This window comes from Halichoerus grypus, chromosome 6, assembly GCF_964656455.1.
Source record: "Halichoerus grypus chromosome 6, mHalGry1.hap1.1, whole genome shotgun sequence".
NCBI classification, from domain to species: Eukaryota; Metazoa; Chordata; class Mammalia; order Carnivora; family Phocidae; genus Halichoerus; species Halichoerus grypus.
The window spans coordinates 118282348-118309386 of record NC_135717.1 but is presented as its reverse complement, the minus strand read 5'-3'; the positions used below and the strand labels follow the sequence as shown (position 1 = coordinate 118309386).

The 27039-nt window shown below is 52.2% G+C and overlaps 2 protein-coding genes across 2 annotated transcripts; one reads left to right on the top strand and one right to left on the bottom strand.

Moving 5' to 3' along the window:
• Window positions 1–2325: 2325 nt before the first annotated feature.
• On the bottom strand, window positions 2326–9808 carry LOC118538444 (keratin, type II cuticular Hb6). The gene is made up of 9 exons (XM_036096406.2): window positions 8989–9808; window positions 8070–8278; window positions 7252–7312; window positions 6397–6492; window positions 6002–6166; window positions 5613–5738; window positions 5137–5357; window positions 3210–3241; window positions 2326–3075 (listed from the first exon to the last, which is right to left on the bottom strand). Exons 1-9 carry the CDS (start codon window positions 9355–9357, stop codon window positions 2912–2914), a joined length of 1443 nt encoding a protein of 480 aa, XP_035952299.2. The 5' UTR covers window positions 9358–9808; the 3' UTR covers window positions 2326–2911.
• An 8827-nt stretch (window positions 9809–18635) lies between these two features.
• On the top strand, window positions 18636–23764 carry LOC118538439 (keratin, type II cuticular Hb1). Its single transcript, XM_036096397.2, has 9 exons — window positions 18636–19004; window positions 19715–19923; window positions 20681–20741; window positions 21501–21596; window positions 21827–21991; window positions 22255–22380; window positions 22634–22854; window positions 23125–23156; window positions 23441–23764. The coding sequence occupies exons 1-9, from the start codon at window positions 18636–18638 to the stop codon at window positions 23680–23682; spliced, it is 1521 nt and encodes a 506-aa protein (XP_035952290.1). The 3' UTR covers window positions 23683–23764.
• The last annotated feature ends 3275 nt before the right edge of the window (window positions 23765–27039 follow it).

The following is a 27039-nucleotide window of genomic DNA, read 5'->3' as shown; positions in this document are numbered from 1 at the left end:
GAATGCCCTGAAAAACCAGCCACCGGGCTGTGAGGAAGTCCAAGCAGCCACATAAGAGAGGCTCATATGGAGGAGAACCAAGTCCCTGTATGCCACTTATCAATTTATTGTCTCTCAGCTCCAGCTTTAGATCCATCATCGCCTGCTCTGTGAAAATTTAGAGGGGCCCTTTAAATATTTTTTTGTCTGCTGACCCAATACTGAGTTTTGCCAGTAGAGGGCGCGGGAGAGATCTTGCAGGAGGAAGGGGTTTTCCTTTCCGGTTCCCGCTCCCTCCTCCTGGCAGGTTCCTGTTGCACCACGGTTCCCCAGCACTCGGCTCTTGCGGCGTGGTAGCTTCCCTACCACAGTGCATAGTGATCAGCCCCATCCTGTAGCCAGCAGCCTCCAGTATCCTCCTTGGGTGGCTTTGAAGTGGAGACGTGTCTTCACGAGCAGCTTTCCCTAGCAACATAGAGGACAGAATTCCAGCAAGTTCAAAAGGGTGGATTTCCAGCCAGTTCTGCCAGTATAGCCCCGCTATGTACTATGAGTCTTCAACAGGATCTGGACCTCGGCCACAGGGCGTCCTCTTCCATGGATGTGCTCTCTCAGGCTTAAGGGTAGGGGCTGCCCCTTCTATCTGCAGCTCCTGTATGCTTTAGATTTCTCGCTTTTTCCTAGTCAATCTCTCATTACTCTAATCCCCTGTTATAGTTAATAATTCTTTATATTAAACTTTATCTGTTCACATTATTGTCTCCTGATTAGACCCTGACTGGTACGCCCTGATCAGCCACTCTAGCTGGGTTCCCAGCCATGTGAAACGAGACTGTTTTGGACCTCACAGATATCCTAGCGCCCCAAACAACATCACATAAAGTAGAGGAACTTCCCCTTAGCCCACAGAATCATAAGGAATGGGAAAACAGGTTTCCCTGCTATCTGAACACAGGGCGTTCCTATGAAACATTTCATAAGCTGATATGACATTAAGGAAGAAGTGTTTACCATTAATTTATATGGAAAATTTTTGTGAGCATCCCAGACTCAAAAATATAGCCCCTCTTAGGCTTTTCTGCTACCTTAGGACACATCTTGCTAAGAGCGCACAAAATAAATCAAGATAAAGCACAGATGCTCACAGACACAGTTCAAAAAGCCGTGGCAGCTTGATGTTGAGGTGCTGAGTGTAGTTCCCAGGGAAGAAGCTTGGGGGCGCCACTCTCACTGCTGGGCTGTGCGCTGCCTCTCTAACAGCTGGCTGCAAAACAGATGCTGAATGCTATATTTGCTTTTCACTTCTTTTTGTAAAAGGGAAAATCCTCTTTGGATTTCTTTCAATCAGTGAAAACAGGTAATACGGTCTATGTCTTTTGTAAAAGTGAAGAGTTGGAACGACAGTTTCAAAAAGCAGAGGATACCTGTATTGTTTTAAGCCTCTAAATTTTGGAGTGGTTTGTTACAATCAATAAATATCTCACTACAAACCAGTAGGTGTTGTTATTCCATTTACAGATGAAAAAGCTAAAGCTGAGTGAGGATTAGTGACTTGCCCCATTACAGAGGAAGTAAATGGCTGAACCAGCATTCAAACATAGGTTTGTATTGACAACACCCTTTTAAATACATAATCTCACTTAGGGAGCCAGAAGGGACCTTAGGAATATTATCCAACCTCCTTCACTCTATAGCCGAAGAAACTGAAGCTCAGACCGTGGAAGGAGTTTGCCCTAAGTCACACATCTGGGAAATGGCAGGTCAGGACTCTGAATTAGAAGCCTACTCCCAACTTTAAGCCCAATGCCCTTCCTCTCCCCACAATTGCTTGTCTCACACTCCTTCCTTCCATTCTCATCTTCATACGTTTCCTCATGCTCCTTCCTCTCCAGGAATGCCCTTGGGGGACAAAATCATCCTGGTCCAGAATGCCTACAGCATATTTGGTCTTTTCTAGAGATATGTTTTGTTGTCACAATTGGGGGGGGCAGTGCCCTTGGCATCTGGTGGGCAGAGGCCCGTGATGCAGCTAAGCATCCTGCAACGCACAGGACAGCCCCCAACAAAGAATGCTCCAGCCCAAAATGTCAATACAGTTGAAGCTGAGACACCTTGGTCTAGAGAAATCCATGACCCCACAAGATCCCCTGAGTCCATAGGTTCTTTTTTATTTTCTCAAGGCTGAGGTTGCTCAAGGCCAGAGGGGCAGCACCCACTGAAGTGGTCGTAACTCAGTGCATGGGGAGGTTCCTGAGGAAATCTCTGGCAGGGAGCTCCTGTCACAGGACAACCCCGGCATTTTCAAGACTCTGAGTCACCAGGTTTGATAAGCTACAATTAGTTTATTGGAAACACAGAGTGAAACAAAGGCAAAGAAACAGACTGGCAGTGGAGACATGGGCTTTGTCGAAGCCTCTGCCCGCAGCCCTGGAAAGAGGTGCTCTTCCCTCCCACGGCTCATGGCCCTCACAGAGTTTCAGGAAAGCCACCATCAGCGTTCCCCACCTCCATTCCACAGGTTCAGGCACACTGGCGGGTTCCCAGGAAGTGCAGACAGCGGGATTCTGGGGCCCGCCCTGTCCCTGCAAGCCTGGGTGAAGGGGTCAGGCAGGACGCGTGAATCCAGCGGAAAAAAACAGAAGGCAGAAGAAAGGATGAATCCTGAAGACAGCAAAGCCACTACTAGGAAAGGCTACGGAGAGAGGCCAAGGTGCCGCCCCAACCTCTCCAGGGCTCAGGGCGCCCGGGGGGGATGGCACACGGAGGGAGCGGGTAGGGAGGCCGCGCAGAGTGCGCACATCTGGCCACCGGCTCTCGGGGTGGGGGGGGCCGGCGGCTGGCGGTCGTGGGGCGGCGTTGGCGGGGCGCTCGGGATGCGGGAGGTCCTGGCCGGAGGGTGACGGGGATGCGCGCTGGCAGCGGCGGCGGCCCCCTAGCACTTCTGACAGCTCCCGCTGCTGGCCGGGGCGCACGAGCCGGTGCCCACCACCATGTTGCCGCTACAGGGGGCGCTGCAGACTCTGCTGGTGACAGCAGGGGCAGCACCGGAGGCGCAGAGATCGCCACAGACGACGCCACCGCGGGAGCTGCTGACGCCTGAATGGGGGACAGAACACATCAGGCGCGGCCACAGCGGGCGGCTGGGGGGGCGGGGGCTCAGCGAAACCGGCCCTCCCCCAGGACGTGCCCCCCGCCCCCAGCTGGAGAAGGGGGAGGCTCGCACTACTTACACACATTCACGGCGCCGACGCCCTCACACAGCCTGTTGGGAAAGGAAAAGAGACAGAGGTCGGTGCCGCAGGCCAGCCTCCGGGCCCCCGCGGCCAAGGCGAAAGCGAGGACTGTGCCCTCCTCCTGGACACTCGCTGAGGGGAAGGGGCGGGAAACGGGCCCATCTGGAAGCCGTAGCCCAGCCCCCACGTGGGCTCTGGAGACAAGGCATCATGTGTCTGGTAGCCCTCCGTAGCCCTGGAATCTCAGATTTGCCCTGCCTCCCTGGGCCTCCCTCCTCCTGGGAATATCTTAACTAGATCCCCTGTGAGCGTGGAATCCATGGCCCATGTAGGTGCTTAGTGCCTGCCACATGGCTCACAGTTCACACATGCTGGTTTCGATCTACTTGTAAACACATTTCAGGGGCCGCAGATTTGACTTCCTAAATCTGGCCCGATTGGTGGTCTCTGGAACCTGGGCTTCAGGAAGGCAGACGTTTCCGTCTTGTCTTTTCCCCACTGCGGAGTGGACAGTGCCTACAACAATGTTTGGCTCCATAAATTACTGTTGGCAAAATTGAATGGGATTTTAGAACCCATTTAGAACAGGTTCAGAGACTGTCTACACAAGTTCCCTCATTTGACAAATGGAGACACTGAGGCCCAGAGAGAGGAAATAACCAGTGATAGAGGCAGGGCTACGATTCAGGGCCCCTAACTCCACGCAGCCCTCATCTCCTTCCCACACAACACATTTCCTTAAGGGAAACAAATGGGAGTCCCTCTGATAGCACCGTGGCAAAGGGTTGACAACATCAGCTTCAGACATGAGGAGAATCCACAGCCCACCACGTACTCAGCCCATGCCCAGGGTTCACAGGGAACCCACACCAAAGCTTCTGAGCTCACCCCAGGGGCCCAGTGCGGCAGAGGGATGGGCCGCTCAGTTTCCAGTGCTATCTCCAGGCTTTCTTGAACTTCCAAACTCAGTCTTGAAAGATTCTTCGTTCTGGAAGTCTCCACTAATGAAACTCCCCAGGCCCAGTGAGCCACGGGGCCTCTGAGCTCTCCAAACCAATTACTTGAGATTGTGGCAAGTCTCACCATGGGACCACTTTGATTCCAGCTATCAAACCTGTGTCCCCGTCTCCCCACTGCACAGCATGCTCCCAGGGGCTCCCTCTGCCTCCTCACACTGCACTCGCTTCTGCTTGAGAGCGGGGACCTGGCTATACACAAGAAGAGGGAGGCTCGGGGAGTGAACACCTGACCAACCCAGGGGCAACATTCTGGGAGTGATGTCCTCATAGGAGATGAGCAGCTGCCCTCCAGCCATAGGAAGGCTGAATGGTGAATGGGTCTTCCCTGCCATGTCCAAAACTAGCAATAAGCAAAAATGCTAGAACAGGACACAGCTGCCTCAAGGGACAAGTCCCTGCTATCTGTCCACCCTCGGTCCTACCTGCTGCGATGGAAGACCACTTAGGGGGACCCACTGTAGTTGGAATATATAACAGTGAGTTGATAAAATCCCCTGTGGAGGTGGTCATTATGGGATAAATATAAACTGCCAGGGTGGGGCCCAGGGCCAGGCTTGAGAGGAGAGCTAGAGCCTGGGTTATGTGCAACAAGGGCCAGGAAGGGAAAAGCACTTCCAAGGGAAGGTGGCTACAAGCCCAGGCTAGGGTTCTCAGGAACAACAATCCCTATGGCCTGAGTCCTGGCTCTTGTGGGAGCAGATTAGCAAAAGGTTCCAATCCCATTTTAGCACATAGGTGGGCATGACTGACTCATAGAGGCCCAGAAACATACCAAAAGGACTTACTCATTACCTGTAAATGGAGGATGGGGAGATTTGGAAATGGGAGTCCAGTGATGCCAGGAGGCACATGGCACGCTGGGAACCCAGGCAAGGCTGGGAGAGAAAATAGGCTACAGTACCCACCTCTGCTCCTCGCCCTCCAGCAGCCGCCTGTAGGTGGCGATCTCGATGTCCAGGCCCAGCTTGGAGTTCATCACCTCCTGGTACTCCTTGACCAGGCAAGCCATGTCCTGCTTGGCCTTCTGCAGGGCGGCCTCCAGCTCAGCCAGCTTGCTGCGAGCATCGCTCAGAGCCGCTTCGCCCTGCTGCTCAGCCTGGGTCACTGCGGCCTCCAGCTTGGAGTTCTGGGGGCCCAGAGGAGAACAAGGTATGTTATGGTCCTGGGTCTCTCTGTCCATTTCCTGGATGTGTCCAGTCTCTCCCCTCCCCCAGCTGGGAACACCCCAAGAACAGACCTCTCCCCTTCATCAGCTGAGTCTCCTCCAAGGGACCATAGCTAAGGGCTCTAGTCATGCAGATGGGCTAAAGCATGAATGGTGAGATCCACTGGGGACACACACTGCCTGTGTGACCCTGGAGAGGCCCCAGGCAACACTTACCTGGCACTTGGCATTCTCGACCTCGGCCGTCAGCCTCTGGATCATGCGGTTGAGCTCATTGATCTCCTCCTTGGTGCGGCGCAGGGTCTCCCCGTGCCGGATCACCGTGGCCTTCATCTCCTCACACTGGGGGGAAGCAGACATGCCCCTGAGGCTCAAGAGGCAGTGTCCCACCCACTCAGACACCACAGATGATTGGTAGGTTGTACAGTGCTCAGCCTGTGCAACCATACGTGGCAGCCCTGCCCAGCCACTATAACCTGAGAGCTGTCTGCCCTTCTGTTACCATCCAAGGGATCGGAATCCCCAGACAAAAGAAACCTTGTTATTATATACCTGGATTCCCTGCCACTGCCATGTCTAGGAGGCAGGTGTCCTCCGCCCCTCACCTTGCTGCGGTACCAGGACTCGGCCTCAGCCCGGCTGCGGCTGGCGATGTCGTCGTACTGAGCCTTGATCTCGGCCACAATGCAGTCCATGTTCAGGTCCCGGCTGTTGTCCATCTTGACGATGACCGAGGTGTCTGAGATGTGGGCATTGAGAACACGGATCTCCTGCAGACGGTGGGGGGTGGGAGGATGGAAGGATCTTGTTTACACCCCAGCCTCATCCACCACAGCGTGGACCCAATATTCTCAGCCCTTCCCTGGTCTCCAGGCTCTGCTCACATGACAGCCTCATGGATTGCAGCCCCAGCCCAAATCCCTGGCCAACTCCAGTCCTAGGCCAAAGCCCCCTCTTCCAGGCTGGCTGCCAGTTTTCTGCCTGGACCACGGCCCCTCACCTCCTCATACAGGCGCCGCAGGAAGTCGATCTCCTCAGTCAGGGCCTCCGCGTTGGCCTCCAGGTCTGACTTGCGGAGGTAGGCGCAGTCCACATCCTGGAAAAGTGAGGTGTCTTTGAGCGAAGAGGACCCGTGGTGGTCATCACCCCAAGCTCCTCTCCCTTCTCCCCCATCCTTGGAGGCCAGGGGAAAGGATTCCCAGTGTTCCTATTCCCATCCCATCTCCATCTCTTCTGGCCTGCCCAGGATGGGCTTCACAACCTCCTGCTCTTCTGGGAAAAAACCCCTTTGTGCCTGGAGATGGGCCACCAGCCTCGCACTCCTCTTATGATTCCAGCTCTCCTTTGTAGCCTCCTTAATCCAAGAAGCCCATCAGACAGACTCCCTGCTTGGCCACCTCGACCCCTCCCCGGTCCCCCCGGCAGTCCTCCCAGACTCCACCTGGCCACTCCCGATTCTGCTCCATCCTCCCCACACCCTGTGGCTGCACCCCTCCTTTTTGTCAGACTTCGCACAACGTTAGACAGGATACTGTCCCTCCATAGAGAGCCTGCAGTTGCTCTGCCTCCCTGGGACCCCTGCCGGAGACCACCACTTCCGAAGCAGAGCAGGACATCCAGAGGTCAGCCCAGCCATCCACCTGCCCCAGGGCAGGGTGTTAGTGGACACTGCAAGGTTATCACCCTTCATCAGCGACCTGAATGAGCCTTTCATGACCTGATTTCTGGGATTTCCCATCTCAATGTGGCCAGGTCATGTACCCCACACTGAGGTTGAGACCCTCTGGGTCTCCCCAGGAAGAGTCTGTCATTCCAGGATCCCTGATGTCTGTGCTTCCAATCCCACATTACTCACCTTCTTCAGAGCCACAAATTCATTCTCAGCTGTTGCTCTCAGAGAAACTTCCTCCTCATACCTGAGGCAGAAGAGGGCAGAGAGGGAGGTCAGGGAAGGGCAGGTCTCTCCAGAGGCCGCTGCCACTTCATATCAGTGAAGGGGGCAATATTAGGAACCTCCCAGCAGCCGGGACCCCGGCAGCTCTGCTGGATCCTTTCTTTCTGGCTGGATCTGGAACGTGTCTGGGATTCTCTCCCCACTTTGAATTGAGGGGTCCGGAGAGCCTACGTTCTGGGACCTCACAGCCCCATTCCCAAAGCTGCTGTGAGGTCCCCTCAGGAAGAAAATAAGGACACAGCACGCAGCCCTGGGCTAGGATTGCAGAGCAACCCCCCCTCCCCTGGGTGTCCGTCCTAGCTCAGGCTGGGGGCCTATGCCACCCATCAACAATCAGCACTCAGCACCCTGGGCAGTGGGTCACCCAGAGCCCCAGAACCCATCACCCCAAGGTGCTACGGGTGGGAACTGAGAGGTCAGCGGGAGAAGGCCTGAAGTCAGCAGAAGTCCCCTCTCCCCGCCCACCGGGCCCAGGGGACAGCCTCCGAGAAGAGAAGGCCAAAGTAGGAGAGATATGTGTGCTGGGGGAGTCCCAGGCTTGTGCTCAGGCAGGCCACTGGGCACCAGTGGCACAGATGAGAAGATCCTACTGCACACGGCACCCCCGCCCCGGCCTGCATGGCCTCTTGCCCTTCTGGGAAATTCCTCTCAAGTCTAATCCAATGGGCTCCAAGTCAAGTCCATGTCCTGTGCCCAGCGTCACTCCCGGCCGCACTCACTTCTTCTTGTAGCCCTCCAGCACCTCCTGCACGTGGTTGAGCTCCGAGGCCAGCCTCCCGCTGTCGGCCTCCGCGCACTCGGCCTCCCTCCTCAGGGTCTCGATGTAGCCCTCGAACAGGGGCTCCAGGTTGCTCTCGCAGCACTTGCGGTTCTGGTAGAACTGCCACTTGGTCTCCAGCAGCTTGTTCTGCTGCTCCAGGAAGCGCACCTGCGTTCAGGGTATGAGGAGGGTGTCAGATGGCTCCTGGTGTCCCCAAACCAGTTTGGGGTGGGGCTGATGGCTTTAGGGTAACCTCCCAAGCCTGTAGCTCAGCAGAGATTTGGCAGAGAGGGGCAGTGGGACACAAGGTGACTTCTGGCTTTCCTGACTGTCATCTGTGTCTGGAGTTTCCAATTTAGGGATGGGAGCCAGGGTTGGGAAAGGTCAGTCCCTGCTCTCAGGGACATTGACTTATCCAGACCTGGTGAGTCCAGGCGGCATGTGGTTTGGGGCCAGCTAGAGGTCTCTATTTTGCCTCTGACCTGGTGCCCAGCCTAGGTCCTGAGCGTGGGCGGGGTACAGGAAGGCTGTGGTCTAGGACACCCACCCATAGGATGGCCCTGTGGTCCTCTTCTTATTTCTTATGTGCATCCTTGTGTCTGCGTGCATGGACTGCCCTCTTGCTCTGGCATGCCAGTTCCGAGCCTGTCCTTGTCTCTCTGTGGGGACCTGCCTGCCTGGACGGAGGTTGCCTGTGATAGCGACACTATCAAATCAGGAGCCTCTGCTCTCTATGCTCATGTCTTTGGTCCACGAGTGCCCTGGGTGTGTGTCCACGTCCTGCATCAGACTGGGAGCTCCCCTGGACCACATCTCCTCTCTTCAGTGCCTAGCCCAGGAACCGAAGGCTCAGGAAGTGTGTGATCAAGGACACCCACCTTGTCGATGAAGGCAGCGAACCTGCTGTTGAGGTACTTGATCTGCTCCTTCTCCTCGTGCTTCACGCACTGCGCATTGGGGTCGATCTCCAGGTTGAGGGGCGTGAGGAGGCTCTCGTTGACCGACACGCTGGTGATGCAGGGCGGGCTTGGCCCGCACACGCCGCCGGAGCGGTAGCCGAAGCTGCGGCCGCAGGAGCCGGCGCGGAAGCCGCCGCAGACGCTGTGGCTGCCGAAGCCCCCGGTGAGGCCGCGGTAGCAGGAGACGCCGCGGTAGGGGGCGGCCGTGATGCAGCAGCGGCCGGGCCGGGGCCCGCAGGCCGACATGCAGCTGAAGGAAGGGCCAGCACAGTAAGATCCACAAGTCATGGTCCTTCTTGGGGGCAAGGGAAGCTCTGAGGAGGGAGACGTACTAATGGAGGGCACAGTGGTTGAAGTGTTTGTGTCTTGGACATCTTTGGGCCTTTTATATATGCGGGGAGCCTAATGCGTCCATGGGTTAGGAGCAATTAGATGTCTTTATTGGCTTGGGTTGTTTAGCTGCCTTGGCTCCTCCCTTAATGTGCTTAATTGGGGGCCAGATGTGGCCAAATGTTTATGGCCTTTTACCCCAAACTGCACAATTGTTTATCTTCAGAAGGCCAGCTCACCTCCCCCACACGCTCCCCATACCTCCCCATACACATTTGGTGGAACTCAGGGATTGGAGGATGGGGAGCAATGACTCAAATTAGAATGGAGGGAGGAGAAAGGCGGGGCTACGACTCCCGTACTGCCCCATTTGAAGAAGTCTATGCTGCTGTCCGTGGTGCTGATCGAACCGGCCTTGGGATACTGGGAGAATATGAGATCAACAGAAAATTATTTAAAACGGGGTGCGCTTGGTGGTTTCCCTCACATCATTAGCCCATTTCTCCACCGCCAAAGCCCCAACACCCCCACACCTGCCCAAAACCCTCACCCACACCTATCAACATATTCCGTCTCTATGACTCTCTCTCTCTCCCTCCCCCCCACCCCCCACCCCCGTCTCACACAGACACACACAGTGCATTCACATACTGGCCTTCCCACCCACAATCTCACACACACACACACACTCACCTTCTCATGTGCATTCTCACCTACCTCGATTTGCACACAGACCAGTCTGTAAGCCAACTTACATCATCCTGGCCAGCGTATGCTGAGAAGAGGCATTCCCTTCCTCAGACTCTTCGGGCCTAAGGGGGCACACAGTGGCTCACTGGCTTCAGGAATGCCCAACTATTTCCAACAAGGCCCCAAGAAAAGATAGCATGTCTGGATTTCACCTCAAACTTCCATTTTCCTCCAGGGCCCAGAAAGCCTGGAGTAGACACTACTGCTATGAGTCTGTATAGCATTTGGCTCAGAATATAATAGAATAAATCTATATAGAGCCATGAGGAGGACATCCAGCCCCCTCCCACCACCTCCCCCTGCTTCAGATCTGTGCTGCTTCCTTTGCTATACCAACTCTACAACGCCCTTCCCTTTACAGCAGTTTATCAGTAATGTTGGCAGATGTCAAAACAGATCCATATTGGTGTGTTCCACCTGTAGTGTGTATAGTGTGGACCTTGAACTCAGAAAGGCTGGATGGGAACCAAGGCTCTGCCATGAATAGCTCTGTGTGATCTGAGGGCAAGGCACTTCATTCCTCTGGGAAGTATGTTAAGTCTTTCCTTCCAGTGCTGCCTGGGAAATTTACAGAGATGTCCACATGCTCAGTAAACTCAGTGCAGCACAGTGCAGATGTGCTTTATTAAAATCATTAAGAAGCTGGAGGCTCTGGGGCAGCATTTTTTCAGAGTTCACATTGTAGCCCACTAATAGAGGCAAACAGAATTTTTTAAAGATTTTATTTATTTATTTGAGAGAGAGAGCATGTGAGAGAGAGCACAAGCAAGGGGGAGAGGTAGAGGGAGAAGCAGACTCCCCACTGAGCAGGGAGCCTAAATGCTGGACTTGATCCCAGGACCCTGGGATCATGACCTGAACTGAAGGCAGATGCTTAACCGACTGAGCCACCCAGGTGCCCAGAAGAAAACAGAATTTTAATGAAATAGATTAGAACAAAATCAAGTAGAGTAGAATAGAAAATATCAGAGTGCATTAGATGTAGTAAAAATAACATTTCATCTCCTTTTTGCTTCAATTGTATGTGGTGTGTGTATGTGTGTACTTTGTCACCACACAAAATTATTTCTTAGTATGATTGGAAATAAAAAAATTTTAAATACTTAAAAAAGTTAAGTTTAACTTAAAAAAGTTAAATACACAGCATATCAGTTAAGAACACAGACCCAGATTCCAAACTGCCTAGTTTCAAAGTCCAGCCCTGCCACTTTCTAGCTATGTAATCTCAGATAATTACTTAACCTCTCTGTACCTCATGTCATGATTTATAAAATGAGGATAATAGTATATCCACCTCATAAAGTTGTTGTAAGGATTAAAAGAATTAATCTGCGTAAAGCACTTAGAACAGAGCCTGACACACTCTAATTATGTAATCATATTAGTAGTTGTTATTGCTGCTAATGCTGCTGCTGTAGATATACCAGTAGGTTTGATGGAACATACCTACCCACATTCTTAAACCACCTATGTAAAATTCCCATTAATGGTGTCTATCTTAAAGGACTAGTAAAAGGATTAAATTAAATAATACCATGGATAATGCTTAACACAGCACCTGGCACATAGCAAGTGCTCAGTAAATGTTATGTACTGTTATTCTACCACGGGGTCAGTCCAAGGAACAGGGAGGACCTGAGACCTTTGGCCATGGTTACTTCTTTTATCCTGGAAAAGAACCCAAAATCAAATGCCACTCCTTCAATCCCTACTCTAGCCCAACTGCCCCCAGGAAGCCCCAATGATAATTTCTCCTCTTAGGCAAAGGGAAAATGTCACCAGTCCTTGAGCAACTACACTACTGGATGAAAAGAGAAGCTTGGACAGTCCAAAAAGTCTGTTATCTGTTAATAATTCATAAATTTGGGGTGCCTGGGTGGCTCAGTCGTTAAGCGTCTGCCTTGTGCTCAGGTCATGATCCCAAGGTCCTGGGATCGAGCCCCGCGTCAGGCTCCCTGCTCCTCAGGAAGCCTGCTTCTCCCTCTTCCACTCCCCCTGCTTGTGTTCCCTCTCTCGCTGTGTCTCTCTCTGTCAAATAAATAAATAAAATCTTTAAAAAAATAATTTATAAATTTGTATGTCTTCTTTGGCCTTAACAGACCACCAGAAATCCTCAACTACAAATCAATGACGTACTCACTTTTCTTGCTTTTTGCCTGATCCTAAAACCTCCTGATTCGTCAGTAGCCCAAGGATACCATGAAGTTGAAGGTGGGGGATATGACATCCATCCAGGTACAATGGAACTCCAAAGAGAGCAAGAAAAGTCAGATTTTCACTACAGCTGGACAGATGGAAGTTGGAGTTGAGGAAAACTTCCCAGGAGAGCAGGTAGTCATTGTTTCTTAAAGGAACTTGCATTATGTCTCCCATTTAGGGAAGCTTTATATAAAAGAGAAAAATTATTCTGGAGTGACCACCATGTTTATAGAAACAGGGTGAACAAAAAACCTTCAGATCTGGGGTTACAACCTCTTCTATTAGCCTAAGTAGACCTTGGTTCAAGGGACACCTGGAAAGAAGGGGCAAATCTGGTGGTTTTAACATTTGGAAGCTCTTGTTCAAGCCTCCTTTCAGTTCATCCTTCTCCTGTGAAGAATGTTATAAGGCAGATTTCCCCAAATGGATGGTGGGTTAGATGAAATAACATCTTGTTGGAGAATTCAGTGATTCTGTGATGGCTATGTCCCCGCCATATGCTGAAGCCTGTCTTCATTTTAGAAAAAGGGAGGAAGACACTAAGGGGAGGAAGGAGACATGGATTCTGGAACCTCTAGTCTGACAGGGAAAACAGACCCACATTCATGACAAAGACCAGAAGTCTGAGAGGGCTGCTTTTCAGCTATATCATCAGATGCTCAGGAATGCAGTGCCTACTGACAGTGCCCATTCTGGGGCAATGTAGAATGCAACTAATCTGATGGGAAAGGTAAGAAAGACTCCCTGGAAAGGGTGAGAACAGACATCAGTAAGGAGTTAGGCGGGCAGTATTGGTGAAAAGTGTGCATGGAGGTATTTCATAAAGTGGACAGTAGGGAAACCTGAGCACCCTTACAGGAGAGGCCGGGATTGTGAGACGCTGTGATAGTGGAGAACCATTTGAGGCAGAGACCTCAGAAGCAGGGAGTACCATCTCTGGGATTCTGCTTCAATGCTAAAGGGTGGGAGGCAGCCTGTGGGCTCTACATCTGAGGGTACCCAAACATCTGCACACCGGGCTTGCAGGTATCCAAAGGGCTGTGCCCTTTCTAACCTTGTAGCTCATGCCTTCTGTTCACAGAAAGCAGATGCAGGCCAGGTTTCAGTGAGGGGAATTGAGGGGTGAAGGAGTGGCTATTTACGTAACACTCAGGCTGTTGATGAGGGAGCTGACCCTAGGCCAGCCAACAAGCAGGACGGCTAGATTCATGAGTTGAGAGGCCCAAGTCAGAGTCCTGCCTCCTCAGCCTAGATGGCCTGGGACAGTGGCCAATTATCCATGAGAATTCACCAGAGGAAGGAGGAGCCAAAGGCCTTTGTGGGTAGCCTGGGGGAATGTGATGAAGACTGACTCAGAAGCTCTGCCCTTGGTGAGGTCCATTCCATTAACCAGGCTGAACGCCTGCACCTCCTCCAGCCTGTGAGGGTTCATTGCTCTAAAGCTGAAGCCAAGGTCGCCCACCTCTTCAGATATGTCCATACCTTGCCCTCAGTGCTGCATTCCCTCCCCCATCAACTTCCTCCTCCTCTGCTCTTCCACCCCTGCAGTGTCCCCCCACCATTCTCCCATGGGTCTTCTCGTTTTTCCTCCACTGTCCTCCACTTCCCTCCCATTCCCTCCATCTCCCCCAATCTCCCCTCCCTCCCATTCTCTTTGCCCCTCCCCCAGATGGTCTTTGTCCTTCAAAAAGTAGCTCTAGAGAGTAATAGTCTAAGACCAAGCATCTTCTCCCCTCTTTTCCCTAGAAATCTACCTCCCATCCACTTCTTTTTTTCCTTCCCCAATCCTAGCCTCAGTTTCTGCTTTCCCCATGGCCTTCGAGATTCTTGCCCTTGTTGGCTGGCTTTCCCTACCACTCCCATCATCATTCAGGTCAATGACTACACTTTGGTCAAGGACACATCAACTCACTTCATCCCTTCTTCAGGCCCCAGCCAGGAATGTCTCCCTACCCAGGCCCCACTCCCAGGAATGGCTCCCCTCTGGTCTGCTTCATCTGATCCCCACCCTATCTTACCAGAAAGCTTTGCACAATTAACTACCAACCTTTGATGGCTCCATTACTCAGCACTTAATATATAGTTGGTATTCATTTCATTCATTCAACAAATATTTATTGAGCACCTACTATGTGCCAAGCCCTTGGAATATATCCATGAACCAAACATTTGAACCAAACATTTGTGTTCATTGGTGTGTTGTGAGGTTTGCATTTTTGTTCACGATCTAGGTGTGTGTGTCCAGCTTTTCTCTTAGAACTAGATGCTTACCACAAACAAGGGTGAGCTCTCCTCCATCTTCTGGTCCTGAACCCTGACAGCACTGTAAAGGGCCATGAAGAGGATGGTTGGGGGGCAGGGAGGGGAAGCCAGCTTTGCCACTAACTACACAACCTAGGCAAAACTCTTAACCCTCTAGGTCTCAGTGTCCTCATCTGACACCTGCCTCAGAGGATAATTGTAAAAATTAAATTCATTAATGCATGGTGGGCAATTAGCATAGTGTCTAGTATGAAGTAAGATGAACATCAAGAGATGTTATGTTTTTTAAATTTGGAAGAATACTCATAAAATGGTTTTCTACACTGAGCATATACTACTTGCATAATTTTTTTAAATAACCACACACCCTAGAAAAACTCTTGCACAAATACACCTGAAGACACAGAAAAGAATGTTCATGGCAGCTCTGTTCATAATACAAACTCTAGAAACAACCATGAGACCATCAGGGTGGAGAGATAAATAAATTGTGGCACATTCACACAATGAGTACAATTCACTGTGAAAATGAACATTAATGCAGCTACAGGAAGCAACATTGAACAAAATAGACTAGACACAAAAGAATACACACAATATAATTCCATTTACATGAACTTCAAAAACTGGAAAACTAGGGGCACATGGGTAGCTCAGTCAGTTAAGCATCTGCTTTCCCCTCAGATCATGATTCCGGGGTCCTGGGATGGACTCCTCATTGGGCTCCCTGCTCAGCAGGGAGCCTGCTTCTCTCTCTCTCCCTCTGCTATTCCCCCTGCTTGTGCTCTCTCATTCCTTCTGTCAAATAAGTAAATAAAATCTTTTTTAAAAAACTGGAAAACTAATAATTTATGTTTTAGGGATGCATACATTGGTTCTAAAACTGCAAAGAAAAGCAAGGGAATGAGTCAACACAAAATCCCAGAGAGGGGCTGTCCCTAGGCCAGAAAGGGGGTACAATCAGAATGAGGCTCATAGTAAGCTCCTAAGTTACACTATGTGTTCTTTCTTCTTATAGGTGGTAGGTACACCACCTATAAATTCGTTTGTGTGGGAACATATCTCACAATTTTACCTTCTATAAAATTCGTATTGCCAGAGCAAAGACTACAGTGGGGATATGGCCAGCCTTCTTCCCTCCTCTCTTCCCCCTCCCCCCACCACAAGTCTTTTTACTCCAAGAAAACATACAGATTAAATGTCCTTTTCGGTCTTCAAAAATTATCAGCGATTAATAAGGCCTGACGTTTAACGAAATGGTGTCACATTTGAATTTTTTTATATCTTGTTTCTTTAAATTGCTTCTTGTTTCTTTAAAATTGCTGAGGAAGGGCCAGCCATTAGTAATTAGCTCATGTTTATGCATGTCATTTTTATAAGGAGTTACACTGGTGGAGAAGGTAACCCATGTGTGAGATGTACCTTGACTCACAGCGCTTCTCCTCAGGACACCAGCCAGCTGGCTTGCTGGGAGCACTGGGGCTCAATTGTGGGCAGTGCCCAGAACTGTGATGAGGGTATAAAGGGTCTCGGAAGTGCTGGCCCAGCTCCCCAAACACATAAAGTGACAGCAGGTGCCACACCCCCCTCTGGATAGCCAGATGGCTGACACAGTCCATGAGCCCATGTTTGCCCTGTCACAAGGCCTCACCCCTGAATGTTTTGCACAGACAGGCCTACCCTGAGCCCTGGTCTGCTCTCCTACCTTCTCTTTTCCCATCCACCGCACCCCCTTCCTCCCTCCCTAAGCCACCCTACCTGCCTTTGCCCCTAAGACACAGCAGTCACAGGAGACTGCCAGGAGCATCATTTCACACTTCTCTTTTCTTCTCTTTCATTTAATGCAAATCTCTGTACTTCATGAGCTAATTTTTCTAGACCTGTTCTATTGGAGTGGGGTGCTTCATGGGTAAGAAGAACACAGTACCATCTGTCAAGACACTTACAGTACATCAGAGATGTACAAATAACTAAAATTGCTCTTTTCTGGGGATGCCTGGGTGGCTCAGTTGGTTAAGCATTTGCTTTTGGCTCAGGTCGTGGTCTCGGGGTCCTAGGATTGAGCCCCGCATCAGACTCCTAGCTCATCACGGAGTCTGCTTCTCCCTCTCCCTCTCCCCCTCCCCCAGCTCATTCTTTCTCTCTCTTTCAAATAAATAAATAAATAATCTTTAAAAAAAATTTTTTTAACTGCTTTTTTCTGTCCCTCCCTTCAATTCTCAGCCACAGCATCTTTTACAGATCTCCAGCCCCAGCCTCATACTCCCCCTGGGCTACACTCCCACCCCCATCGGCCCCTCCCAGTTCTAACCATCCCAACTCCCTGTGACTCTGTCCAGCTTCCTTAGACTGATTTCCCCAGCCAGAAATCCACAGCTACCCCTCCTAAACAACTTTCTCTACCCTCTTGAAATTTTCCAGAGATTGGGAAATCCAGGTGTTTTCATAGCTTGCAGGTGAGAAAGCATTGCATCTCCTGGGGTCCATTACTTACTAGCTAGGAGACATTGGGCAAGTTACTTAACCTCACTGAACCTCAGTTTCCTTATCTGTAAAATGGGGATGATGATACATACTTCATATGGTTGATGGAAGAATTACAGATTGTTCATGGCATGTATGATATCATATAGTAGGTGGCAAAAAAAAAGAAAAGAAAATATCTTCTTATCAAAATAGGACCTATGTTTTACTACAGTATTCTTTCTAATTATAAAAGGGAAATGTGTGCAAGTGATCTGATTTAGCATCACAGATGATAGAACAAGCTGATAATTTTGCTTCTTGGGGTGATACAATAAGAGTTATATAGCACTGTTTATGAACTATTCTGTCCAAAAAAGTTTCAGTTGAACCCAGTCAAGCCTCCAGACCAGCCCAATTCAGTAGATGCTGCTGTGATGGTGGAAATGTTCTATATCTGCTCTGTCCACTAAGTTAGTCAGTTGTTGTGTGGCCATGTGGCTCGTGCAACTGGGGAACTCCAGTTTGCATTTATTTAATTTTAACCAATTTAAATTAAATAGCCACACATGTCTATAGGCTACCATATGAACAGCCCAACTCTAGAGTTAACTTCCAGTTTAAAATACAAGGGACAGAGCCACAAGTTAAGTCACATAAAACCGGTTTTTTAAAAAAATCTTAAAACTATTAGGAAAATTGAAAATGGAATGGCTAGTAAATGATTCTTTGGAAATATTAGTTTTCATGAATGTGCAGTGGTATGGTCCCAATTTCTGTACGTGTCATACTTTCTGTAACTGTCAAACAGGCAGGCAGGGATGGCACCGTGTTAACCACTGTTGAATCCAAGTAACTAAGGGGAACATCTCAGGGTGTTTGTTATGCTATGCTTTCAGCTTTTCTATATGTATGGAAATGCTCATAATGAAAGTTGAAAAAGACAAAAAACACAGATATTTAATAATCTGCTGGCTGCTGGCTTGATAGAAGAAACAGGATATATTTCAGCAGCCCACTGGACAGATGGAGATGGGGAAATGCAGATTTGTGTTATATTAACACCTCAGCCACTACTGAGATGGAAACTTCTAGACGTTATTTGTTACCACCTCAGTCTTTCCTGGGTCCCCTCCCAGCTACCCCTGACACACACACAGGTCCCCTGCTTCTCCGGTCTTCCGTCGCCTCTCCTCCCCTGGACCCCTTCCTAACTCCCCTGCCCTGCCCTTCTCTCCCCAATCTCCTCAGATGACTGCATGCCTTGCTAGGAGGGCACTTTGAAGATGAAACATGCTGAGTCCCCCTACAGCCCAGAGGTTGGCATCCTATACACAGAGGAGGGTGCGGGCCACTCCACCATTATTAAAGCACATTCTAAAGAGGTGCTGGACTCAACTAACCGCCCAAGCCCATAAAGCACAAATTGACCCAACTGCACAGCCAAGCCCTTCAGATCTGAGCATAAATAGGACTGGGGCACCTTGCAGAGCACATTGGAGTTTCCACAAGACTCCAGACCTCATCCCTGTACTCCACAACCCGGAACCTCCGGAAGCACCATGACCTGCGGATCAGGATTCTGCGGACGCGCCTTCAGCTGCATGTCGGCCTGCGGGCCCCGGCCCGGCCGCTGCTGCATCACGGCCGCCCCCTACCGCGGCGTCTCCTGCTACCGCGGCCTCACCGGGGGCTTCGGCAGCCACAGCGTCTGCGGCGGCTTCCGCGCCGGCTCCTGCGGCCGCAGCTTCGGCTACCGCTCCGGCGGCGTGTGCGGGCCAAGCCCGCCCTGCATCACCAGCGTGTCGGTCAACGAGAGCCTCCTCACGCCCCTCAACCTGGAGATCGACCCCAATGCGCAGTGCGTGAAGCACGAGGAGAAGGAGCAGATCAAGTGCCTCAACAGCAGGTTCGCTGCCTTCATCGACAAGGTGGGTGTCCTTGATCACACACTTCCTGAGCCTTCGGTTCCTGGGCTAGGCACTGAAGAGAGGAGATGTGGTCCAGGGGAGCTCCCAGTCTGATGCAGGACGTGGACACACACCCAGGGCACTCGTGGACCAAAGACATGAGCATAGAGAGCAGAGGCTCCTGATTTGATAGTGTCGCTATCACAGGCAACCTCCGTCCAGGCAGGCAGGTCCCCACAGAGAGACAAGGACAGGCTCGGAACTGGCATGCCAGAGCAAGAGGGCAGTCCATGCACGCAGACACAAGGATGCACATAAGAAATAGGAAGAGGACCACAGGGCCATCCTATGGGTGGGTGTCCTAGACCACAGCCTTCCTGTACCCCGCCCACGCTCAGGACCTAGGCTGGGCACCAGGTCAGAGGCAAAATAGAGACCTCTAGCTGGCCCCAAACCACATGCCGCCTGGACTCACCAGGTCTGGATAAGTCAATGTCCCTGAGAGCAGGGACTGACCTTTCCCAACCCTGGCTCCCATCCCTAAATTGGAAACTCCAGACACAGATGACAGTCAGGAAAGCCAGAAGTCACCTTGTGTCCCACTGCCCCTCTCTGCCAAATCTCTGCTGAGCTACAGGCTTGGGAGGTTACCCTAAAGCCATCAGCCCCACCCCAAACTGGTTTGGGGACACCAGGAGCCATCTGACACCCTCCTCATACCCTGAACGCAGGTGCGCTTCCTGGAGCAGCAGAACAAGCTGCTGGAGACCAAGTGGCAGTTCTACCAGAACCGCAAGTGCTGCGAGAGCAACCTGGAGCCCCTGTTCGAGGGCTACATCGAGACCCTGAGGCGGGAGGCTGAGTGCGTGGAGGCCGACAGCGGGAGGCTGGCCTCGGAGCTCAACCACGTGCAGGAGGTGCTGGAGGGCTACAAGAAGAAGTGAGTGCGGCCGGGAGTGACGCTGGGCACAGGACATGGACTTGACTTGGAGCCCATTGGATTAGACTTGAGAGGAATTTCCCAGAAGGGCAAGAGGCCATGCAGGCCGGGGCGGGGGTGCCGTGTGCAGTAGGATCTTCTCATCTGTGCCACTGGTGCCCAGTGGCCTGCCTGAGCACAAGCCTGGGACTCCCCCAGCACACATATCTCTCCTACTTTGGCCTTCTCTTCTCGGAGGCTGTCCCCTGGGCCCGGTGGGCGGGGAGAGGGGACTTCTGCTGACTTCAGGCCTTCTCCCGCTGACCTCTCAGTTCCCACCCGTAGCACCTTGGGGTGATGGGTTCTGGGGCTCTGGGTGACCCACTGCCCAGGGTGCTGAGTGCTGATTGTTGATGGGTGGCATAGGCCCCCAGCCTGAGCTAGGACGGACACCCAAGGGAGGGGGGGTTGCTCTGCAATCCTAGCCCGGGGCTGCGTGCTGTGTCCTTATTTTCTTCCTGAGGGGACCTCACAGCAGCTTTGGGAATGGGGCTGTGAGGTCCCAGAACGTAGGCTCTCCGGACCCCTCAATTCAAAGTGGGGAGAGAATCCCAGACACGTTCCAGATCCAGCCAGAAAGAAAGGATCCAGCAGAGCTGCCGGGGTCCCGGCTGCTGGGAGGTTCCTAATATTGCCCCCTTCACTGATATGAAGTGGCAGCGGCCTCTGGAGAGACCTGCCCTTCCCTGACCTCCCTCTCTGCCCTCTTCTGCCTCAGGTATGAGGAGGAAGTTTCTCTGAGAGCAACAGCTGAGAATGAATTTGTGGCTCTGAAGAAGGTGAGTAATGTGGGATTGGAAGCACAGACATCAGGGATCCTGGAATGACAGACTCTTCCTGGGGAGACCCAGAGGGTCTCAACCTCAGTGTGGGGTACATGACCTGGCCACATCGAGATGGGAAATCCCAGAAATCAGGTCATGAAAGGCTCATTCAGGTCGCTGATGAAGGGTGATAACCTTGCAGTGTCCACTAACACCCTGCCCTGGGGCAGGTGGATGGCTGGGCTGACCTCTGGATGTCCTGCTCTGCTTTGGAAGTGGTGGTCTCCAGCGGGGGTCCCAGGGAGGCAGAGCAACTGCAGGCTCTCTATGGAGGGACAGTATCCTGTCTAACGTTGTGCGAAGTCTGACAAAAAGGAGGGGTGCAGCCACAGGGTGTGGGGAGGATGGAGCAGAATCGGGAGTGGCCAGGTGGAGTCTGGGAGGACTGCCGGGGGGACCGGGGAGGGGTCGAGGTGGCCAAGCAGGGAGTCTGTCTGATGGGCTTCTTGGATTAAGGAGGCTACAAAGGAGAGCTGGAATCATAAGAGGAGTGCGAGGCTGGTGGCCCATCTCCAGGCACAAAGGGGTTTTTTCCCAGAAGAGCAGGAGGTTGTGAAGCCCATCCTGGGCAGGCCAGAAGAGATGGAGATGGGATGGGAATAGGAACACTGGGAATCCTTTCCCCTGGCCTCCAAGGATGGGGGAGAAGGGAGAGGAGCTTGGGGTGATGACCACCACGGGTCCTCTTCGCTCAAAGACACCTCACTTTTCCAGGATGTGGACTGCGCCTACCTCCGCAAGTCAGACCTGGAGGCCAACGCGGAGGCCCTGACTGAGGAGATCGACTTCCTGCGGCGCCTGTATGAGGAGGTGAGGGGCCGTGGTCCAGGCAGAAAACTGGCAGCCAGCCTGGAAGAGGGGGCTTTGGCCTAGGACTGGAGTTGGCCAGGGATTTGGGCTGGGGCTGCAATCCATGAGGCTGTCATGTGAGCAGAGCCTGGAGACCAGGGAAGGGCTGAGAAGATTGGGTCCACGCTGTGGTGGATGAGGCTGGGGTGTAAACAAGATCCTTCCATCCTCCCACCCCCCACCGTCTGCAGGAGATCCGTGTTCTCAATGCCCACATCTCAGACACCTCGGTCATCGTCAAGATGGACAACAGCCGGGACCTGAACATGGACTGCATTGTGGCCGAGATCAAGGCTCAGTACGACGACATCGCCAGCCGCAGCCGGGCTGAGGCCGAGTCCTGGTACCGCAGCAAGGTGAGGGGCGGAGGACACCTGCCTCCTAGACATGGCAGTGGCAGGGAATCCAGGTATATAATAACAAGGTTTCTTTTGTCTGGGGATTCCGATCCCTTGGATGGTAACAGAAGGGCAGACAGCTCTCAGGTTATAGTGGCTGGGCAGGGCTGCCACGTATGGTTGCACAGGCTGAGCACTGTACAACCTACCAATCATCTGTGGTGTCTGAGTGGGTGGGACACTGCCTCTTGAGCCTCAGGGGCATGTCTGCTTCCCCCCAGTGTGAGGAGATGAAGGCCACGGTGATCCGGCACGGGGAGACCCTGCGCCGCACCAAGGAGGAGATCAATGAGCTCAACCGCATGATCCAGAGGCTGACGGCCGAGGTCGAGAATGCCAAGTGCCAGGTAAGTGTTGCCTGGGGCCTCTCCAGGGTCACACAGGCAGTGTGTGTCCTCAGTGGATCTCACCATTCATGCTCCAGCCCATTTGCATGACTAAAGTCCTTGGTTGTGGACCCTCGAGGGCACCTGGCTCATGATGGGAGAGGGCTGTTCTTGGGGTGTTCCCAGCTGGGGGAGGGGAGAGACTGGACACATCCAGGGAATGGACAGAGAGACCCAGGACCATAACACACCTTGTTCTCCTCTGGGCCCCCAGAACTCCAAGCTGGAGGCCGCAGTGACCCAGTCGGAGCAGCAGGGCGAGGCGGCTCTGAGCGATGCCCGCTGCAAGCTGGCTGAGCTGGAGGCCGCCCTGCAGAAGGCCAAGCAGGACATGGCTTGCCTGGTCAAGGAGTACCAGGAGGTGATGAACTCCAAGCTGGGCCTGGACATCGAGATCGCCACCTACAGGCGGCTGCTGGAAGGCGAAGAACAGAGGTGGGGCCCAACCCAGCCTGGCTCTGAGCTGCTCATTCCTGCCCCTTGAATAAACGGCACCCTTTCTCCTGGGTCAGGAAGGAGGACCAGGGATCTAGGACAGCCTCTCATTCATCACTTTGGGGGGGGGGGGTAGCTTGGGAGGGCTGTTCTCTCAGACCCTCTGCTCTTACCCTGACCACTTGTGGACCCCACCCCCAGGGATTTGGGGAGCTCTATCTGCAACTCTAGCCGAATCACTCCTGTTGCCTTTTTCTTTTTCCCCCTCAGACTATGTGAAGGCGTTGGTGCAGTGAATGTCTGTGAGTAACACAGCCCCCGTGTGCATTTATTCCCTTCTAGAAGGAATGGCAGAGTTTGGAGGGGGGGCTTCCCCTGAAAGCTAAATGGGGCTGGCATCAGAGCCGGAGGGATTTGGGGTCAGAGAGCAGGAAAGACAGCAGCTTTGGAACTAGATGGACCTAGTGTTTTAAGTAAAGATTCTCTGGACTTTGAATACACAGAGCTCAGGGCCTGGGGAGGGGCGTCCTCGGGGAAGCTGATGATCCACCCCCCAGAATTTTGACTGAGCCTTTGGGGTTCGCAGGTGTCAGCAGCTCCCGGGGCGGGGTCGTCTGCGGGGACCTCTGCGTGTCCGGCTCGCGGCCAGTGACCGGCAGCGTGTGCAGCGCCCCCTGCAGCGGGAACCTGGCGGTGAGCACGGGCATGTGCGCGCCCTGCGCCCCCAGCGCGCCCTCCGCCCCCTGCGCCCCCTGCAACTCCGTCACGTCTTGCGGCCTGGGCACCAGCGGCGTGGGCTCCTGCGCCAGCAGCTGCCGCAGATGCTAGACCCCCGAGCTCAAGCCGCGGGCCTGGTGGCTCTCCCACCCAGCCTCCAGGTGGAGCAAGCTCTCAACTACTTCTCTGGCACTTTGAAAGGTCTGTCCCACTCCCAGCCTCTCACATCTGTGTGTGATCCCTTCCTCCTCAGTTCTGCTGCCCGCACTGGGAAAGGCTACCCCTAAAAAGAAGTCCCCTTGATGCCCATAGGAAGGGGGCTCAGGGGCCGGAGGGCCAGGATAAGGGCCCAACCTGCGCTGCCCTGGGTGATGGCCGTACCCCATCCCCCCAATATTCCCCTTCCATCTCTGCCGTGTTCATCTCTGTCTTGATCTGTGTTTCCAATAAATCAATGTAGCCAACTCTGAGCCTTGTCTGCACCTCTGTAATCCACAAGGGTCCGGATATGGGAAGGTCCCCAGAGTTACATGGAGCAGAAAAAGGTCTAGTCTGGGGTCTCCAGCACAGTCCTCTGTCCCTGGGCTCACAGCAGTTTCAGATTGAGCCAAGGGTTGTGCCAGGCCTCTACACGATGTAATTTTATGCACACAACTGTAATGATCTTATCCACCATGATACATCTTGAAGATGAAGAATCCAGAGATGCTCAGTAACTGGGCCAGTGCCCCACAAGTTTCAGTATCTGGCTGGTGTTTGAACCCTGTATGCACCACTCGTGGTCATTTCACTAACCCACAATTGCCTCCCCGAAAACATCCTGCGCATATCTGTAAACTGATGGATAGCGAAAATTAGATTCACCAGCCACTCAAAGCTTAAGGAAACACCACTCATTGCTTTGCTGTGGAAGACTCATGCCTGAGCAATTTATGAGAATTCCTTAAAGGGTAAATACATGAACACGATTTAAACTTTCAAAAAACCTTTGATGTGGCTACTTTTTTTTCTTTTAATGGAGTCCTTTTGGGGTTTGGAGACCTGCCATAGCTGATAAATTACCTCCAAAATAGGAAACAGCACGTAGCAAGAAGATGATGTGGCACAGAGGTGAGCACATAGACTCTGGAGCCAGATTACCTGGGTCTGAAACTGGGCTCTGTTCCTTCCTGGCTGAGTGACCTTGGGCAATTTACTTGTCCTCTCTGTGCCTCCATTTCCACATCTCTAAAGTGAGAATGATAAAAGAGCCCCTACCTCCTAGGGCAGATAGGAGGACTAGGAATTTCATACACGTAACATGCTTAGACAATTCTACAAAATAACCACGATATGCACTTGCCATTAGCAGTGTACTTTTGCAGAATATAAAGTGGAAATCCCTCTAAGGAGCAAGGCCATGGCCAGCCTCCATGAACATCTGTAAACTGATTACATTTACACATTTATATCATATTATACTTATATCTGTGATCAGAGATAGCAAACAGAGAAATCTCCACATCTTCTAGAGCCATTGAGCTCCTTCATGCAGAGAACTGTTTCCCCCTTGACACTGATGAGGCTCTTATAAGGAGCAAAGAAAGTGGGGAGATGGCCCCTCAGCTTCACTATGGGCAAAGACAAGTCCCTGAATATACATTTGTACAGCAGGGTCAATTTCTAAACTTCCAGGCCCAGACCCAGAAAATGGTAACAGAAATCTAAGTCCCCATCCCTCAGGCCAGTAGAAATAAACAAGAATATCGAGAGACCAGAAGCGAGTGGTCTGAAAAGAACTCACTCTTTTAAGGGAGAAGATCAATCCAAGGCCTCCCATCCACCAATATGGCCCCTCTCCCCTCCTGATGGAATTCTGAGCAGGGCAGAATTCTAGAAGAGTTCCAGAGTGTGCAATTTTTCCAACGAGCCCTCTGTGCTGTGACACCACACAGCTCAGAAGCAGGCCATCAGGAGTCTAGACCTGAGGCCCAAACCCCAGCTCTGTCACTCTATCCCTCAGTTCAGAAGCCACCCGCAACTCCAGTCCCAATGAAATTCTCAACTCTGCCAGCTGACCCCTCCCTTCCTCTCCCACGGGTCTCATCAGCCCAGCTGGGCCCTAATGACCTGCCAAACTTACTCTCAGCCTCCCTCCAGCTCTAACTTTCAGCTTTGTCCTACTCCAAGAGCACAGTCCTCACCTCCCTCTAGTTCCCACTCCTGGACAGGCTCAGGAAGAGAAGCAAGAGTGAATGAATCAAGCACATAATACTCATGATGCCGAATGGTGAAAAAAAATGGAACACCTCACTGTGTGACCTTTAACAAGTCACCTCCCCTCTCTGGGCTTCCACGCATTCACTAGTGAAATAAAATGTTTAGATAAGATGGCTGCTAAGGTCCTTTGCCAATTTAAAGCTCTGTTAGTCTTCAGAAGAGGTAGGACAGGACTAGGAGCTAGAGGAAAGTGGGGCGTCCATGCAGCTGAGCTGGGCGCATGCTGTCTATACCTTGATTCCGCATAGCTCACAGCTGTGAGTAGAACAGTATGATTGCCTCCAGGTACACGCACAACTCTGGGCATCTGTGTGGCAGCACGCGCGCGCGCGTGTGTGTGTGTGTGTGTGTGACTGTGAGCCTTTCTAGATGTGTCTTTGTGTGTGTGAATGTGCGTATGCCTGTATGTATGGGCCGAAGAGGTGAGTTTTATGGGTGCATGTGGATAGGACTGCAGTGGGAGCGCACAGGCGGACTCGTGCTGGTGGGGGAGGAGGGGGTGATCCCAGATGGAGGACTAGACTAAGGCGGAGTGGTAAGGGAGGTGCCGCCAGTTATCACACTGCGGAGGTGCCCCGGAGGTGCCAGATCGAGCCAGTGGGTTCCCCTAGCTCCCCTCCTGCCCTGTAGACACCCTAGTTCCACCTGGGGCAGCAAGAGACCAGCCGGCTTTAGACTTGTACTGCCTTCTGTAAAGGGGCCCAAAGCCCAGTACATGAGATACTAACTACGTTTAAGTAATTCCTACTATGTTTTAAGCACTTTACATATAGCAATATATTTTTCCACACAACCCTGTGACAGGTACATTTGTATTTTACAGGTAGATCATGGTGCAGAGAGGTCAAGTAGGGAGGAAAACTAAAAGGGATAAATGAATCTTCACCAGTTAGATTTGGGGAGGGCAGGACTGAGGTTCAGAAACAGGCAGCGTGTGGCCGGGATAACAGCAAGACTGGGAACAGAATCCAGACCCTTCTTTCCTTCCTCCAGGCTGGCCTGGCTGATACACTGCAGCTGGAATTACATCAGGTAGGATTGCAGTTAGATTCATCAAGAGACTCCTGAGGGGTTTCCGTGAGGTGAGACACGTTAATGGTGGAAGAACGACAAAGTGCATCCAAAGACAGAGTGGACCAAACATAGAGCCTTGCTCAACCTGTTCATAACTACCGCGTGGCAGGCCCTGGCGATGAGTGACCGAGACAG